Source organism: Anguilla anguilla, chromosome 3, assembly GCF_013347855.1.
Source record: "Anguilla anguilla isolate fAngAng1 chromosome 3, fAngAng1.pri, whole genome shotgun sequence".
Lineage (NCBI taxonomy): Eukaryota > Metazoa > Chordata > Actinopteri > Anguilliformes > Anguillidae > Anguilla > Anguilla anguilla.
In genome coordinates this window covers 44441864-44457829 of record NC_049203.1, presented here as the reverse complement: position 1 = coordinate 44457829, position 15966 = coordinate 44441864, and the positions used below count along the sequence as shown (strand labels likewise).

The window sequence follows — 15966 nt, the reverse complement described above, 5'->3', positions numbered from 1 at the left end:
CTCTATGGCAGACAAAAGATTGGGCAGTCATGGGTAAAAGAAAACAGCATCCATTGTCTGCACAAAATAATATTCTTCATTCAATTGCTGGTGACTACCGCTTGATCATCTCAAATCACTCTTCTCCCAAATTCTTTGCAGTTGCATTTGCTTTTTTGAAAGAGTATATTTGCATAATTCTCCTCTTCATCCTCCACTCTTTGGTTGGATTGAGTTTTTTTTTTTCTTCTCAAAAGAATAAAAGTCACAGCAGGGCCTGGTCTGGCACAGAGCTCCAACCTGTGGCGCAGAAGAGGACCTGAAATGTCTGCACATAAACACGGTGAACAGCAGGACATGTCAGAAGCTCATTCATCCCTTGTGTTCCACCCACAGTCTTCTTGCATGTTTTATTTCCAGAGGTCCCATAGATAAGACTGTATGTGTGCGTATGTGAATGTGCATGCGTGCGCGTTTCCATGGATTGTTTCTAGCTGGAGAACCACTCCTTCCCTTTATATATGTTCATAATTCTTGATATTAAAGCCAAATATGTCATTTTCTAACATGTTTTTATTATGTGAATGATCCTATTCTATCTACAGATTGATTTAGCACCTAATCTCTCTGACCCCATGATATTTTTAGTCAATTTTGTGAATGAGTTACTGATTAGCTGAAGGGTTTGTGAAGGGATTAGTGATTGGTTTGCAGTTCTGTGAAAGGTTTAGTGATTGGTTGCTAGTTCTATGAAGAGACCAGTGATTGGGTGAAGATTCTATGAATTGCATAGTAATTGGCTGATGCTTCTGGTTAAAAGGGTCTGGTAACTGATTGACAGTGGGTAAAACCAAGACAGAGAATGAACTTGCAGACCTGTTGGTGAATCAGTGAGTTGTAGTTTTACATTGACAGATTTCAACTACATTTGGGGAAAAAAAACATTGAAGGGGCCTTTCCATACGTTGGTATCTAATCTATTTTCAGAATGTGAAAAAAAAGATTCAAATTAAGATGCAGTGTAGATAACTGCATATAATGCTAAATGATTTGTATTCATTGGCAGGAATAAATAAACAAATAAAATTAACATTCCTAATTATTTCAATAACAGACAAAAAAGGTATTTCCTTATATGAAACAGTACTGGCTAGTCTAAAGCCAGTGGTGCCTACACTAGTCTCTAGTCTTTCAATGCTGCAGTATTATGTTACAAGTAGAACATGTATTCTCAAGGGCACTGCAAACACCATCATTTGGGGTCATTTAATTAAAATAATATATTTATATTCTGTGTATATTTATACAACTATTTACAAGCTATTCTTACAGATCACATACGATGACACCCTATTTTTCAAGACAATTAACCCCTGATGAAACTGCCAAGGCAGCATGAGTTCTTTCCCATAAAAAAATAAATGAACTGATAGAAAACATCAGCAACAGCACCTATGCAGAGCCTCATACCACCTCAACACTAAGCAACTACTCTGCTTGGTCTAAAAACAGCCTGCACTACAGGAGAGTCATCGGGACATCACAACCTCTTCCTCCTGCTCATCTAGCTCTTTGCACTGCTATCGCCCCCATTTCCAAAAACATCAACTGAACATTAACAGACAGGACCTACTCAGATGGGCCAAAGAAACTGAAACTGGAAAAAACCTAGAGTTCTAGTATCAATTACACAAAAGAAAAACTAAACAAAAATAAATAAATAAATGAGTAACACGTACATCTCTAGAATTTCCTTGCATGCCAAGAACACACACACACACACACACACACACACACACACAAAATTAGCTGGAATGAATGCAGCTGCTGCAGCCACCATGTCAATCCATCTAGCATTTTATCTGTATGGTCTGCATCCCTCTCAGACCCCTCCCCTCTCCACCCCCCAACCACAGCAATGCCTACAGGAAATACACTCGCATTTAAAGAGTAACAAACCTGTCCAGGGTACGCTACAACTCACCGATTGCACTGCGGGTCAGGTCTCGCTGTTTACAGATCTATACCAAGAGTATCCCAGGTCCTGTGCCCTGTCTCACACCACTGCTGGTATTTCATTCCTCAATTTGTTAATATATTTTTATATGTACGAACATATATAAACAGGGAGATGGCGGGTGGGCGGTGGGGTGGGGTGGGGGGGGGTAGGTGGGGTGGGGAGGGGGGGCTAGACAGCCAGGTCATTAGGTCTGACCCTGACGCTGCTGGTCTTGCTGGCCCGACTCAGCCGCCGGGTATCCATGGCAACCAGGGGCGCCTCATGCATCTCCACCATGGTGGTGACGCGACCCTTGTCTGGCGGTAACTGCTCGCCGTCGTCCAGGGGCGGCGGCTGCTCCTGTGGCTGGTCGCCATGGATACTGCCATCAGAGATAGGAGAGGAAGTCGGGGAGGGGGACGAGGGGGAGGAAGGGCTTTTGGAGGGGCAGGGGGACTCGGGCTTCCTCTCCAGAGTCTGCAGCCGCTCGGTGGCCTGGTTGGCCCAGTTCTGCTCCAAGGCCCGCCGCTGGTGCTGCTGCTGCTGGTGGTTGTTGTTGTTGCTGGTGTAGAAGGAGGAGATCAGCTCCCGCGGGTCCTCCATTTTGAACTCGGCCGCGGGCCCCGCTGGTAATGGGTACGCCCCGCCCCCTGCCGCAGTCACCTCTGTGTAGTTCGGCGGGTAGCAGAGGACGGGGGCAACAGTTCTCGGGGCAGGGATTGGGGTAGCGGGGTTGGGCTCAGACTCCGGGTCAGCACAGGGCAGCGACTCATGCTCGGGTGAAGCCTCATTGGTCATGCCCTGCTTGACCTTCTTCCATCCCAGGTGATAGATCTCTAACAAATTCAGCAAAAGGGACACGCAAGCCACCACAAGCATAAATATGATGAAGATTGTTTTCTCCGTGGGCCTGGAGATGAAGCAGTCCACCGTGTTGGGGCAGGGCCAGCGGGCGCACTTGTACAGCGGCCGCAGCTGGAAGCCGTAGAGGAAGTACTGGCCCAGGATGAACCCCACCTCGAACAGTGTCTTAAAAATGATGTTGAACACGTAGGTGCGCAGCAGGGCACCCCTGATGCGGATCTTCCCGTGCTCGTCTCTGATCGGCGGCTTCTCCTTTTTGCCGCCGCCCCCTCTCCCGCCTCCACCAGCATTCGCCCCGCCCCCTCCCCCGTTCTTAAAGAGGAGCTCCTTTTCCTCCTGCAGCCGGATCTTGCGCAGCTCCTCCTCCTTCTCCTTGCGCTTCTCCTCCATGCGGACGATGTGCAGCACGTGGCCCAGGTAGATGAGGGTGGGCGTGGAGACGAAGATGATCTGCAGCACCCAGAAGCGGATGTGGGAGATGGGGAAGGCCTCGTCGTAGCAGACGTTCTCGCACCCGGGCTGCTGGGTGTTGCAGGTGAAGTCGGACTGCTCGTCGCCCCACACATCCTCAGCCGCCGCCCCCAGGATCAGGATCCTGAAGATGAAGAGGACCGTCAGCCACACCTTGCCGATCACCGTCGAGTGTTCTTGAGCATTCTCCAACAGCCGCCCCAGAAAGCTCCAGTCACCCATCCTTCACGATTTCCAGCCTGGGGAGAAAGTGCAGGTCAGCATAAACATGGTGGACGAAGGTGGTGGGAGAAAGAGGGAGATGGTTTTTATGTAAAAATAATTCTGAGAAACACAAAGCTGTCGCCTCTCCTATTAATACTGTAAAAAAATGGTTGACCCATGGTGATTTTTGACACAGTTCTGGTCCATCCATTTATTTTTTTAAAAGAAGACAGACAGCTTGGGCACTGATGAGTATGATGTAATAGTAAAAACCACATAGGACAGACATGCTGTGGTTTGTATAAGAATGAAAAGATTTTACTCTAAGTGGAATGGGAGTAACAGAGGTGAGTTTCAGAGGTAAGGTGCCAGGAGAAGACCACAGACAGACCATCTGTGCACCCCCACTGTACAAGCTGTATAAGATGAAATGTTCAGTGACAATTACCTTTGTGAGTAATCAAGTTATGGTGTCTGTTAAATCACATCTTGTTGTAGTCTGTATTGGTATACTGTTTGCTGTTAGTGTTTGTTTTGTGTTTCTGTAAGTTTATTATTTTTCACATCCTCCGTCCCAGTATTTTCATTCTCCCGGTCACTTGTCTCCCCAGTGCCGTCTCTGTGTCTGTGTTCCCTGAGCTGCTTCACTCCCCTGTATTTGTGTGATTTCACTATTCGGGTGGTTCCGGGTTTTCGTGGTTTCCCCCCTTCTTTCCAGTCTCGTTTTACTTACTTCCTGCTTATATCTAGTTTTACTAATTTCTACTAATCCTTACTAACTTATAGATTGTAAAGTACTAACCTCATTAATATACTAACATGTTAATATTACTAATGGATTAACAAACACTAGTTTTGGGTTTTTGATAGTTTAAATCACTATACTAATACATTAACCATTCTCCCCTTTTCCATGCTGCGCTGTAGCTCCGCCCCTTTTCTTTCTAGTCTGCCCTAACGCTGAGTTCTGCAATTGCCTGCACCTGTCTCTTGCTCTATCTGCACCTCTCTCTCTCTCTGCACGTGTTTTACCTGCTAAACCCAGGCCGTCTGTTATCATTGTTGTCTATGTGATTCCAGTCCGCGTTTTGTCAGTCCCCTGTCATTTAATTAGTTATCCTAATGTTCTTCACCTGGATGTTGTTTGTTACTCCGCCCTCACTCACGTAACCCCTCCTTGATTGTTACCTTCCCCAGTGTATAAATGTCAGTCTTTTCCACCAGCTCCCTGTCAGAACGTTGATTGTATTCACTGTGCCGATGTTTTGTAAGCCTTTGTTTATCGAGATTCCTGAGACGCCTTTTCCGTACGACTTCGAGTTTGCCTGCCCCTTTTGTTTGATTGCTTTCTGGTTTGACCTTCGCTTTGTTCTGGCTTCTCTTTTGCCTGTTCCTTTGTACCTTCGCCTATCTGATCTCCTGGTTTTTGATTTTTTGCCCGTTTACCACTATTCTTTTGGAAACTCGATTTTGTACCGTCCTATCTCTGATTACCTGGCTTTGAACTTTGGACTGAATAAAGACAACATTTTTTGGATTTCCCTGGTCTGCGTTTGGGTCCTTGCACAGAACATCACACATCTTTGCTTATTCTAATTGAGTTGTTAAATGGTGGTATTGTGTTAAACTATTTTGTCAGTGTTGAAATAAATTGCAAGCCTCTGTTAAAAAACCCTTTTCCCCTCATTCCATTCAAAATGATTATCATTAGAGGCCAGTGTCTAATTTAATAACTTAAATAGTTATCTCTGTGTTAAGTTATTGCACCCGTGCTTACTTTACATCATTGTATCAGAGTAAAATTATGCTATTTGTCAAGGTCAAATACATATACTAGCAGAAGCTCTTATTGACGAATGCAAAGATTAACCCAACACATTTACATTAGTTCATGTAAATGTGCGATGTCTATGTAATTTCTCTCTGTCTATTTTCTTCCCCCACTCTTCATCCTTCTGTTACCCCCTCTTTCCATTTCCAGATCATACTCACATTTTTCCTCTGTCCCTCTCTCTAGCTCTGCTAATTTTTCTTTATCTCCCACTCTCTCTCCAACCTACCCACTCCGCTGTGCAGCAGGTATGTGCTGAGCTGCACAAAATGGCCCTGACAGCTGAAGGCAAAGGGGAAAGTCAGGGGGTTCTGGGGTTTGGGAATAGTCACCCTTATCTCATCCTTATGGGACTATCAGGGACTGACTGCCTCATCCTGAACTCTATAGTAATGTGAAAACGTGGTACTGGCAGCTCATTGACCCCAAAGAAAGACAAAATTGACAAAATAGTGTCAGCTGAAGAGATTGTAGCAGTTGACTTATATCCTAGATGTGATCTGTGTTTGTCTGAGAAAGGTTGTACATATCACTCTTATACATTTTTATTGCATTTTGCTCTATGTATTATATATAACATTTTGTTTTCCAGATCCCCCCCCCCCCCCCCCCCCCTTATCGACACATCATACTCAGCATTCAATCTCATGGTGGCTATTTTGAAAGTTGCACCAAAACTTTACTGTAGAGGGGACTTTTTCTAAAATTTTCAATTTTTTTTCTTTTGCGAGTACTGAGAGTAAAAGATTACTGTCATGATATTTGTACACATAACAAGATTCGTCATGAAACAGACATCGTCATGAATATAAAAAGGCCGATTTTCTGAACTAGCAGTCACACATCATAGTACAGTAAAAACTGGTGATATAATTTACTGTATCTAGCACTTGTATCACACATTTTTCCCAACTATTCATGAGTCTGTGAACTATTCATGACTCTCAGTGTGATTTCCAGTCCACTTAAAAGTCCTCCTAGTTTGACTTAGATTAGGTCAGAGTAAAAACTGCGTGAACTGGACTTCATGTGTTTACAGCTATGCATAATTGTACAAAATGAGTATTGTAACTTATCGAACCGGTGTTCTGTAGTTGTTCCAATTACCTTTGGTATGCACTTATTGTACGTCGCTTTGGATAAAAGTGAAATAAAATGTAATGTAGCCAAATAAATGTAATGTAATGTTAAAAGTGCGGAGAGGTTTCTAGTTGTGCTATGTCGATTATGATGACATGTGGATACAATCTGTACTTTTTGTTTTAGGCATCTCAAATCGGAAAACACTTCTATTTATTATTGTGTTTATTTGTGTTTATTATAAATTAACTGTATGCATGTGAAATCAAATGTACCTGTTCCACTATATTTTAATATTCTGGGGGTTAATAGGAACAACTCTGTTTCTACAAAGGAGGAATGATACATTTAAAAAGCTATTTAGAAAACTGGTTAGCTCTATTTGTTGAGATTATACATGGGAGGAGTGCTTTTTGTGGTGTTGTATTACCTGACATAAATACTATCCTCCCCCCCAAAAGAAATGCACATATGTAAGAACATTTAATACTAATTTCATTCTAGAACCGATCCATTAAAAATATTTAAATGCTGTATATTTATTATTTTGTTACATGATTCTATAATATAATTTTGTTACACCACTCATGAACATCATAAGGTAAGGTTTGACTTTGTTAATAAATTTAGTTTTATTTATTCATTCCAGCAAGCAGCCTAATCCATCTGGTTATGAGCCAAATGAGATGTGATTACTATTTTATTATTAGGAATGCGTGTGCATCATTTTTTGAGGCTGGAGCAGACTATGATTGTTTTGAGGTATTAGATGGTTCCAAAACTGCAGTTTTGGTTTCTGTCTGATTCTCTCTGTATTTGCCATGCTTGCACTCCAACTGGGCATCTTGGGTTGGTGTGATATTAGTTTACAAAATTAAATCACTCAAATCAAGTTTCAAGGTGTCTCATTTAGAAAAGGTTTAAGATTATAGTTTACAATGGCTGCTGTAGTTTACATATTTACATGGTCAGGCGTGAGAATTTGGGGACGTAATTTGATGCTCTCATGAGATGTTGTCACAGTTGTTGTCATGTGAATTTGCCACACCTTGACTGATGTCACTGATATTATCTTTATACCTGCAGGTCTGAACCATATCTCTTTATATTTTTAAAGAGCAGTAGCTTTTGATTCGCTCATATTAAAGTTGATAAGTCATTTGTAATAGTCCGATTATCAATGTATTTTTCTAATTGTGTTTGTTAGTACCACTATACAACCTACATTTTTACAAAGAACGTTAAACAGGAGGTAGCACAGTAACATACCTAATAACACCTAATTTGATTAATTGTTGATAAATCACGTGCACGTCCATGTACATTAATAGTTCATGTTTTCGATTATTAAGGCAGGCTTATTTGGCTAAATTACCATTTACCGTTTTTCTGTGTGTCTGCATATCTGACCAATGAAAGTGTGCAGTGTTAAAATAAGTAAGATGAGTCAATTTGTTTTTGTACGATCGCGTGTGCACATTATTCACTGCAGTTTATTTATTTAGTTGTTGGCTGACCAGTTCATTCAAAATCGTTACCACTAAATGTCATTTGGGCAAAGTACAGAAATGAGCATTCGTAAAAATCTAAACAAGGATGGTGTTCCAAAAGAATTCGTAGTGTACTATGTGAGTACGGTAATAAGGGCGCGAGGGCCCGCGTGAGGCCCCCACCCAGGGCAAGTGCTGGTCTCATCAGATTCTAAAATGCTGATCAAGGCAAATATTTCGCCACATCGACTGATCGTTCACTGAGCAATAAACGTAGTCGATGAATAGGTTAAAGAAACTCCCTTAAACCAGAGTTTAAATATTATTTGACCAACTGTTTTTCAGTAATTGAATTTTGTTTAGGCCTGTGCACAATGTGCAATAATTATGCAGGCTAGTTATAATAATAATTATTAGTTTTGTGATATTTTTTTAAAATACGCACCCATCGAGTGAATTCCTTTAATACAAAAGAAACAGAAGATTTCTGGCCGTTTTACTACTTCTGTTTAATTAAAACTTTTGGGTCTAGGTTCATCACGTCACAATGAAGACTATCAATTTAAAATTAGTTGTATTAACTGCTTAAAATGTGGGGGGTTTAATGTGGTGACAAGCCGTCTGACAACCAGACAATGCGGAAGGTACCAGACGAATTTCCATAGAAGTCGTAGCTTTTGACGTAACTATTGTTTAAGCTGATGGTTATCGTCGAGTTAACTGACACCAGTCCAATGTTTTTTTTTTTTTTCATTCATAAATGTTTTTTTTTTTTTTTTTTGTCTGTTTGTTTTAAATAAATCAGTTCGTGTAATAATTAAAACTTCTGGAGTAGCAACATCACCATCACACTCTTTGTTGAACTTGGTCAATCAAGGCGTTCACACGCACCAAGTTCTCCATTATACCTCGATCTGGGGTTTTCAGACTTATCGACAGCTAAATCAATATCCGGCTGTCACATTTTGATAGCGCTGGATATCACAGAGCCGTCCCAGGTAGGAGCATCCCACCCCTCTCCCCCCTCGCCCCCCAAAATGCCCAGCGGCCCTGCCAGCTTACCGAACTCCTCTGAAAGCCGCCAGCCAGCCAACTTATCTCAACCAAAGCCTTCTTCACGCGTGGATTCGAGGCCGGTCTCGCGCAGCCAGAAAAGCTAGATTTTCGAGGCGAATTGAAGTTGGAGATGGGGTTCCGCGAAGCGCTGCTGCCTCCGGTTCCCTGCCATCGCGACTGTCACATTGTGTGACCATGCATGACTGAATCCCGAGAGTCATCAGCCTGCACGCGCGCACGCCACGCCCCTGCCAACTTCGAATAACTAATTTCACCGAAATCTACAGGGATCCTCACATTAATATTACTTGTGGTGGGAAGAGGGGGACATGGCATATCGTTTACAACTCTTATGTTGTTGCATCATTGCTTTCTGGATTTCAGTGAAGTGCTGGAGCTGTGTGTTATTAAAATGGTAATCATTATTTAAAAAAACATTCTCTGAAAATCGCACTTTATGATTTGCAGAATTGAGAATTTAAAATTCGACGCATATCAAAAAGATGCTAGGTCGATGCTGCAGCTGTGAGCAGTAGTTGGTGATAGTTACAAAACTAACAGTATAAATGACTGCTGTTCCCATTCAGCTATAACCTAGAAACGTACTGCCCCACTTCGGTTGTCCGTGGACGCACACCGTGTGTAATATAGGTTAAATATTTTTTTCATACTGCAAGTGGGCCTACCAATCCTGAGAAACACTAGATTGTCTTACATTTCTGAAACAGGACGGATATGTATATTATATATTTGGATCCCGATTCGCAGCTCACGATTTGAAATCGCCGGTGCACCTTAAGTCAGTTGCGATATGCGATTGTAGGCTATTCTTTTCACGGCCTTCCTTTAAAAGTTATGATGTTATTACAGAACTGAGCTGCGGCTCAAATGAGAAATGATTTTGGGAACTTCGCATTCGCGTGTAGGGTTATTTAAAGGGTGTAATTTGGAAACATCCGATATCCAAGCATTACACGCATTTTTTTTCTCCCCAAAATCTCTCAACATTCTGTACATTGTATATGAGAGATCCGGTAGGCCTACTGATGTAGCTATATCTGAAATTATTTGGTTGAAATATTACTACACCGTTTTGAAATAATCTCACTCCAAACGTTCTGTATAAACCCAGACAGAAATAAAGGCCTTTTGAAAAAGGGGGCAATTTGGACTGAATTTTCTCATGACACTTGTATATGAAAGACCAGGTCCTGATGAAACCCTGACGTGATTTGGTGAAACATTACTGTTTACTGTACTGTCAGTTAGAGGGCCGCATTGCATTGCTCTCCAGAGACCCCCAGGAGCTGTGAATCGGGAGCCACTTTCAGCATCATATTGCACAGCTAGGATCCACTTCTATTTATATCCTGAAGAGACAAAAAAACTTATTTTACTGAATAAGGCAAAGTTCTCATTTATTATTATTTTTTATTAAAAGTATTCAAGTAATGTAAAAAAAGTATTTGTGCACATTGATATCAGTGTATGGGTTTCTACTAAAAGAGGTCATGCAAATAATATATATTTTAAAAAAATGAAATACAATTCAATACATTGAAATCCTTCAATTGACATGATCATGCATCCTATAAAACTTTCAACCAACTGCAAAGCAATCTGTAACATCCATGAAGGACCACTGACCATGTGCACGATCAGCCCTCATAATCTTACAAATTCTGTGAAGAACAGAAAAATAACCTCAAGACCAGCTTCAAGGTTCCATGGTTTGCAGTAATGGGAACAGCACTGGGGAACGGAACTGCAGGGTTCCAGAACTTACAGATTTCACAATTCACTGCCAGATGAACAAGCACAAATACATCGAGTTACATGTTGTACAAGGTTCATGACAGATATTAAGGTTTCATCACCCTTGTCAATAAAATAATCTCGAAGTCTAGGTAAAATGACCATTATAAATGATGGCACGGGGTTTTAGAATATTAAATTGGACTAAAAAGCAAAAAAACTCAAAGTGTTTAGCTGTTACCTATATTAAGAAATAAAACAGAAAACAATACAACCAGTGGTCAAGGCTGAAGTGAATACATCATTGACATAACTTCATTTTTCACCATCATTTGTTGATTTAAATAGCAAAGCAAATCACGTTCCTGACTTCTATACTATGAGAGGGCTAGCGGGAAGTACTAAACCTTAGTCCCTGCTCAGGGAAACTCAAGCATGTGGAAGCTACACTGCCTCACTAACGATCTATAGTGCAAGGCATAACACTTTTTGGTCCTACAACATCTCTTTGGTTCAACCGGTCATTTTCATGCACCAAAGCCAATCATATTACTGCTCTTTCACTGGAGCAACTGGTGCATGAATAAAAGCAGTCTTCTTGCAGTATATTAGTATAGCCACTAGGGGACACTGTGGGATTGAGTCCCCTTGCAAATTATTTTGTTTAACGTCATTTTGCTTTCTGGATCATGGTGGTTTTAGCACAGCAGCAGTCAATGGCACCAGGGCAGAGTGACTTCCTTCTCACAGAGCTTTCGCATTGGATGACTGTAACATCTCATTCTTCTCATTCTGAGACAGGGCCTTTTCCTCTTTCGCATCAGCAAGCATGATACGGCGGCGCTGGCGGTTCTGCCTCCGGTGGGAGCAGCGTATCAGCGCCTTGCAGATGAGGTAGAACAGCTCCGCCACGTTCAGCACCATGCAGATAGCCGACGAGCACACCATGAAGAGGGTGAAGACCGTCTTCTCCGTGGGCCGGGAGATGAAGCAGTCCACCTTGTTTGGGCAGGGCCACTGTTCGCACTTGACGAGCCGCGGCATCTGGAAGCCATTGTAGATGAAGTACAGGATGTACATGAAGCTGCCCTCGAAGATCAGCCGGAAGAACAGACTGGAGGTGTAGGTCCACCACAGCGGCCCGGTGATGGACAGCCGGCTCTTGCGCAGGTCCTCCAGGTCACCCTGCACCTGGTCGCCGTTTTTGCGCAGAATAGTCTTCTTGGTCTCGCGCTTGCGGTAGGCCACGTGCATGGCCACCAGCAGCGCCGGCGTGGAGACGAAGATGAGCTGCAGGCACCAGAGCCGGATGTGCGAGACGGGGAAGAAGTGGTCGTAGCAGACGTTCTTGCAGCCGGGCTGCTGCGTGTTGCAGGTGAAGCCGGCTTGCTCGTCGCCCCACACGCTCTCCGCCGCCAGCACCAGGATCATGATGCGGAAGATGAAGAGGACCGACAGCCAGATCTTCCCCAGGCTGGTGGAGTGCTTGTTGACTCCGCCCAACTGGGCGTACAGTGCCCCCCAGCTCATGCTCCTCACACTCGGCTCAAAACACCTGAGAGAGAAAAAGAGATGGATTGAGAATGAGGGAGGGATGGAAGAAGAGAGAGGGAGTGGTGGGCAGAGGGGAGAGAAAGAGGGATGGTGGGATAGAGACAGAGAGAGAGAAATTAGAGGAAATGATGGAGAGGGAGAGGAGGAGGTGGGATAAAGAAGGTTGAAAGATTGGTGGAGGTAGAAAGAGAGAGAACAGGAGAGAGAAGAGAGGGAAATGGATAATCTGGCACATTGAAAGTGGGGAAAGAAGGACAGAGGATAGAAGCGGGAGAGATGTGATGCTAATTACAGAATGCACATCTACAGAGAGATGCGCAGCTGGACAGCTGGAGAGATGCGCAGCTGATGAAGACGAAGGGAGGCAAAACGCTCCCCGTTGCACTGATTCTGAACTTGCTTACACTGTTCTTCACAATTCAGAAACTCTCCAGAGTAGTTGCGGAATATCACAGAATTTTCCTTTTTACTCAACTGTGGCCAGTGTTGCGCCACGACGGCATTATTATTTAGGGAACAGTAAATTATTTGAACTGTCAAAGAGATTGATAGTCACAATAAATTAAGAATAACTAGGCCTATATCCAGTTTGGTAAGTTCACTGCCTCCCTCCGGTAGTGGCTCTCCTACAACATTACTTTGATTATTGCTTTTCAGAATATAATTACATCTTAGACAAACGACAGAACATTCTATCTGAACTTGTTTATGACAGTCACTGGTCATAACATCGTCCCTCCCCTCATCACCCTGACAGGTCATGTGTTTGCTTGAGCACCAAACTGCCAACTCTGGAGCGCCCGTATTGACAAATGCCGCCGGCCTGACAGCAGGGTTGAAAATAAAATGGAATTTGTAACGCTACGCAGAGGCAAAAATGTCGAATTGTCCAAAAACTGAACAGGTAAGCTTATATGTTCAAACAGGTAATTTGATGAAAGAAATCCTGAAATTAATGTAGGTCTACAAATCGCGTACCATTTATTTATTCGCGAATACATTAAATTAATTTATGGGCTATTTATTAGTTTACTCATTTCTTCTCATTTTTAAAATGTATGATAGATGATAGCCTAGTTGCGAAAGATGCTGAATTACGTTTGTAAAAAATAAAAAAAAATAAAAAAATACTTTAAAAATCCTACAGCACAAAATGAGGCGGAACTGGACGCTAGATGGAGCGAACGGTTTAGGTTACATTTCTTCTTGTTTCCCCCCTCAGGTAAAGGCCATTTCATAAACTAGTTGAATGACCTGCGATGATTACACCCAAGTCTAATTAAACCAAAAGAAAAGGATATGAGTTGATAAGATGAAACAACGACTTGTCATACAGTCGCCTATAATAGGCTAGTTATTGAAAGTAACGTTCCGGATTATATAGAATTATTTAGCGTCAAGACGGATAGGCCAATATTTCAGTAAATCCAAGGATAAAACTGAGGATATTCATAATTAAAAAAGAAAACCGATTTAAGGACAGTCCAGTGGTGTCGGACAAAAACGGGCGTGTAGCCGACAAATTCTGACAAAGGGTGGTTTTATACGCTCATATGCTCTCTGTCTTGCAACAACGTGTTGTGAGTTCAAAATACAGTAGCCTATGCTGGTGGTACCCATTTCAGAGTATGGATTAGCCTACTATTTAAATGCTACCGGAAAATGGTATTGAAATAGGTGGATTCAGCAAACGTGGGATATCAGTAGAAGTGGGACACTTAGCCTAAGCTTTGCATTACTCGGCTATGTACGAATCAACAGCCAATAAAAAAAAACATTCTTGAATTGTTGCAACAATAGTTACTCTCATTCAACAATTGTTTTTATTGGACTGACGTGTTTACAGTGGGCGTGGTCAGACGTCAAACTAAGATTGAAGCTACCAAAAGTGTCCCACACTTGCTGAATCCACCCTATTATTTTTAATGTGGACGCGAACAGGCTAAACGAAGAAAGCAAATCATTATATTACCTATATTATATAGGTAATATTCCTTATTTGACAAAGAATCAAAAGATGCAAACCAGAATCCATGTAAAATTAATAACAGATCAACGTCTATTATTAAAAGAAATAAAACGAACAGTGGCTACCAACAATAAAATATCGAATAGGCCTAATGATAATGAAAATGGTAAAATGTAGGCTAAAAAGTAGCTCCAAAAGAAATTGATACAGACAGGATGGCATATTATATAGCCTAGGCTAGCGAATAAAAATATAAAAAGAAATTCATTTTAAAGAAACGACGAAACAAAGTGACAGATTTAAAGGAGGAAAATGTCTACGGATTCGTTCATCAATCTCACAATATCCAAATAGGCTATGGAATGATTGTGCGATTATTATCAAACACAACACTGATTATCAGAACGTAATTTAAATTAAGCCTAACTACCGACTTCATTTAAACGAATAAGTAGTAAATATTGTATTCGTCTTTTCGCAAATCTATTATCAGTTTATCATCTGTCTCCAGTAGACTATTCATTTTACTAGCCTATAGCAGTAACTAGTAGACGGCTTATTGCTTACCCAAAACATTCATTACAATGTTAAAAGATCTTACCTTTCTCACAAAAATGTCAAAACACTTCCATTACATTCAGCTCGGCTCGCAGAAATTAACGAGTATTTCAGAAGAGGGCCACAACTAGTGACGCTGCTAATACTTATTTGGAGTTCAGGAGATGCGCTATGAACAGTGACCACTTCACCTGTTATATTTAGTTGAGGATCCACCTGATTGTAAGGGCGGAGCTTAATGGGCTCTAAATTCCGAGCCAAACCCTGAGCTCCAATCATGTTAAATTCTATTATGTGACGTTAAAAACAGTGCTTATTTGGCTATTCTTGGAAATTCATAGCAATTGAGAAGTTATAACATATACTATATGCTATACGAACACATAAACATATTGCAGTCGCTCTCGCTCTATTAGCATAACTAGAAATTCAGGTTTATCGAATGGTTATTTCGTGGAATGTTATGACACAAAAGTGACGTCAGCTACAACATTCGTTAGTAATTCTTGCTTTCATTATTATAATTTGTTTTTTTAGTACGAATAATATTGAAGAACAATAATAATAATTTACTCCATCCATCCCGCTTATTCCTGTTCAAAGCCGTGGGTGGGCAATTTACACGTCCCAGTCATCCTGCACGTCTTTAGACTGAACCCGGGACTTTATTTCTGTTAGGCGACAGTGATATCCACTGCACCACCATGGAGCCTAAAATAATACAAAAATGTAAATAATAATAATAATAATAGGAAAATGATACCCTATAATGTTTTTTTCACCTTTTGAACGTATATAGAAAAGGCTATCAAATCACAAAATACTTTGCTTGGAAGTGATGTTCTCCCTACCAGCATTACTATGGGCTGGCCCAGAACCAGCCCTAAGGTTGTTGTAGTTCCAAAATGCTCATAAATCATACCCATCTTTAACTGAATTGTGTGTCCCAAGGATGGCTCTAAACGATTGCATATACAGTCATTGCCAGCGGCCAGCTCTGGGTCACCATATTCCTCAATACCGTTTTGGTTTTTCTGCACAACTCCTTTGATCTATCTCCACAGACTTTAGCTATTTACATTATTAATGAGACAGCAGCTTAAGAATCATGTCTTCTGTACCACCAAACTCCTGCTGAATTTACTTAATAGAGTAC

At 41.7% G+C, this 15966-nt stretch overlaps 2 protein-coding genes across 3 annotated transcripts; both read right to left on the bottom strand.

Annotated features, from left to right (window-relative positions):
* Positions 1-2146: 2146 nt before the first annotated feature.
* Positions 2147-10749, bottom strand: LOC118223980 (gap junction alpha-3 protein-like). 2 transcript variants are annotated; one of them, XM_035411108.1, is made up of 3 exons: positions 10679-10749; positions 10234-10344; positions 2147-3552 (listed from the first exon to the last, which is right to left on the bottom strand). In XM_035411108.1, exon 3 carries the CDS (start codon positions 3533-3535, stop codon positions 2168-2170), a length of 1368 nt encoding a protein of 455 aa, XP_035266999.1. In that variant the 5' UTR covers positions 3536-3552; positions 10234-10344; positions 10679-10749; the 3' UTR covers positions 2147-2167. The 2 variants fall into 2 exon arrangements, with proteins under 2 accessions (XP_035266999.1, XP_035266998.1); XM_035411107.1 differs by lacking the exons at positions 10234-10344; positions 10679-10749 and adding an exon at positions 8981-9241.
* On the bottom strand, positions 10386-15899 carry LOC118223983 (gap junction beta-2 protein-like). Its single transcript, XM_035411110.1, has 2 exons — positions 14854-15899; positions 10386-12284 (listed from the first exon to the last, which is right to left on the bottom strand). The coding sequence occupies exon 2, from the start codon at positions 12257-12259 to the stop codon at positions 11474-11476; it is 786 nt and encodes a 261-aa protein (XP_035267001.1). The 5' UTR covers positions 12260-12284; positions 14854-15899; the 3' UTR covers positions 10386-11473.
* Positions 15900-15966: the final 67 nt, after the last annotated feature.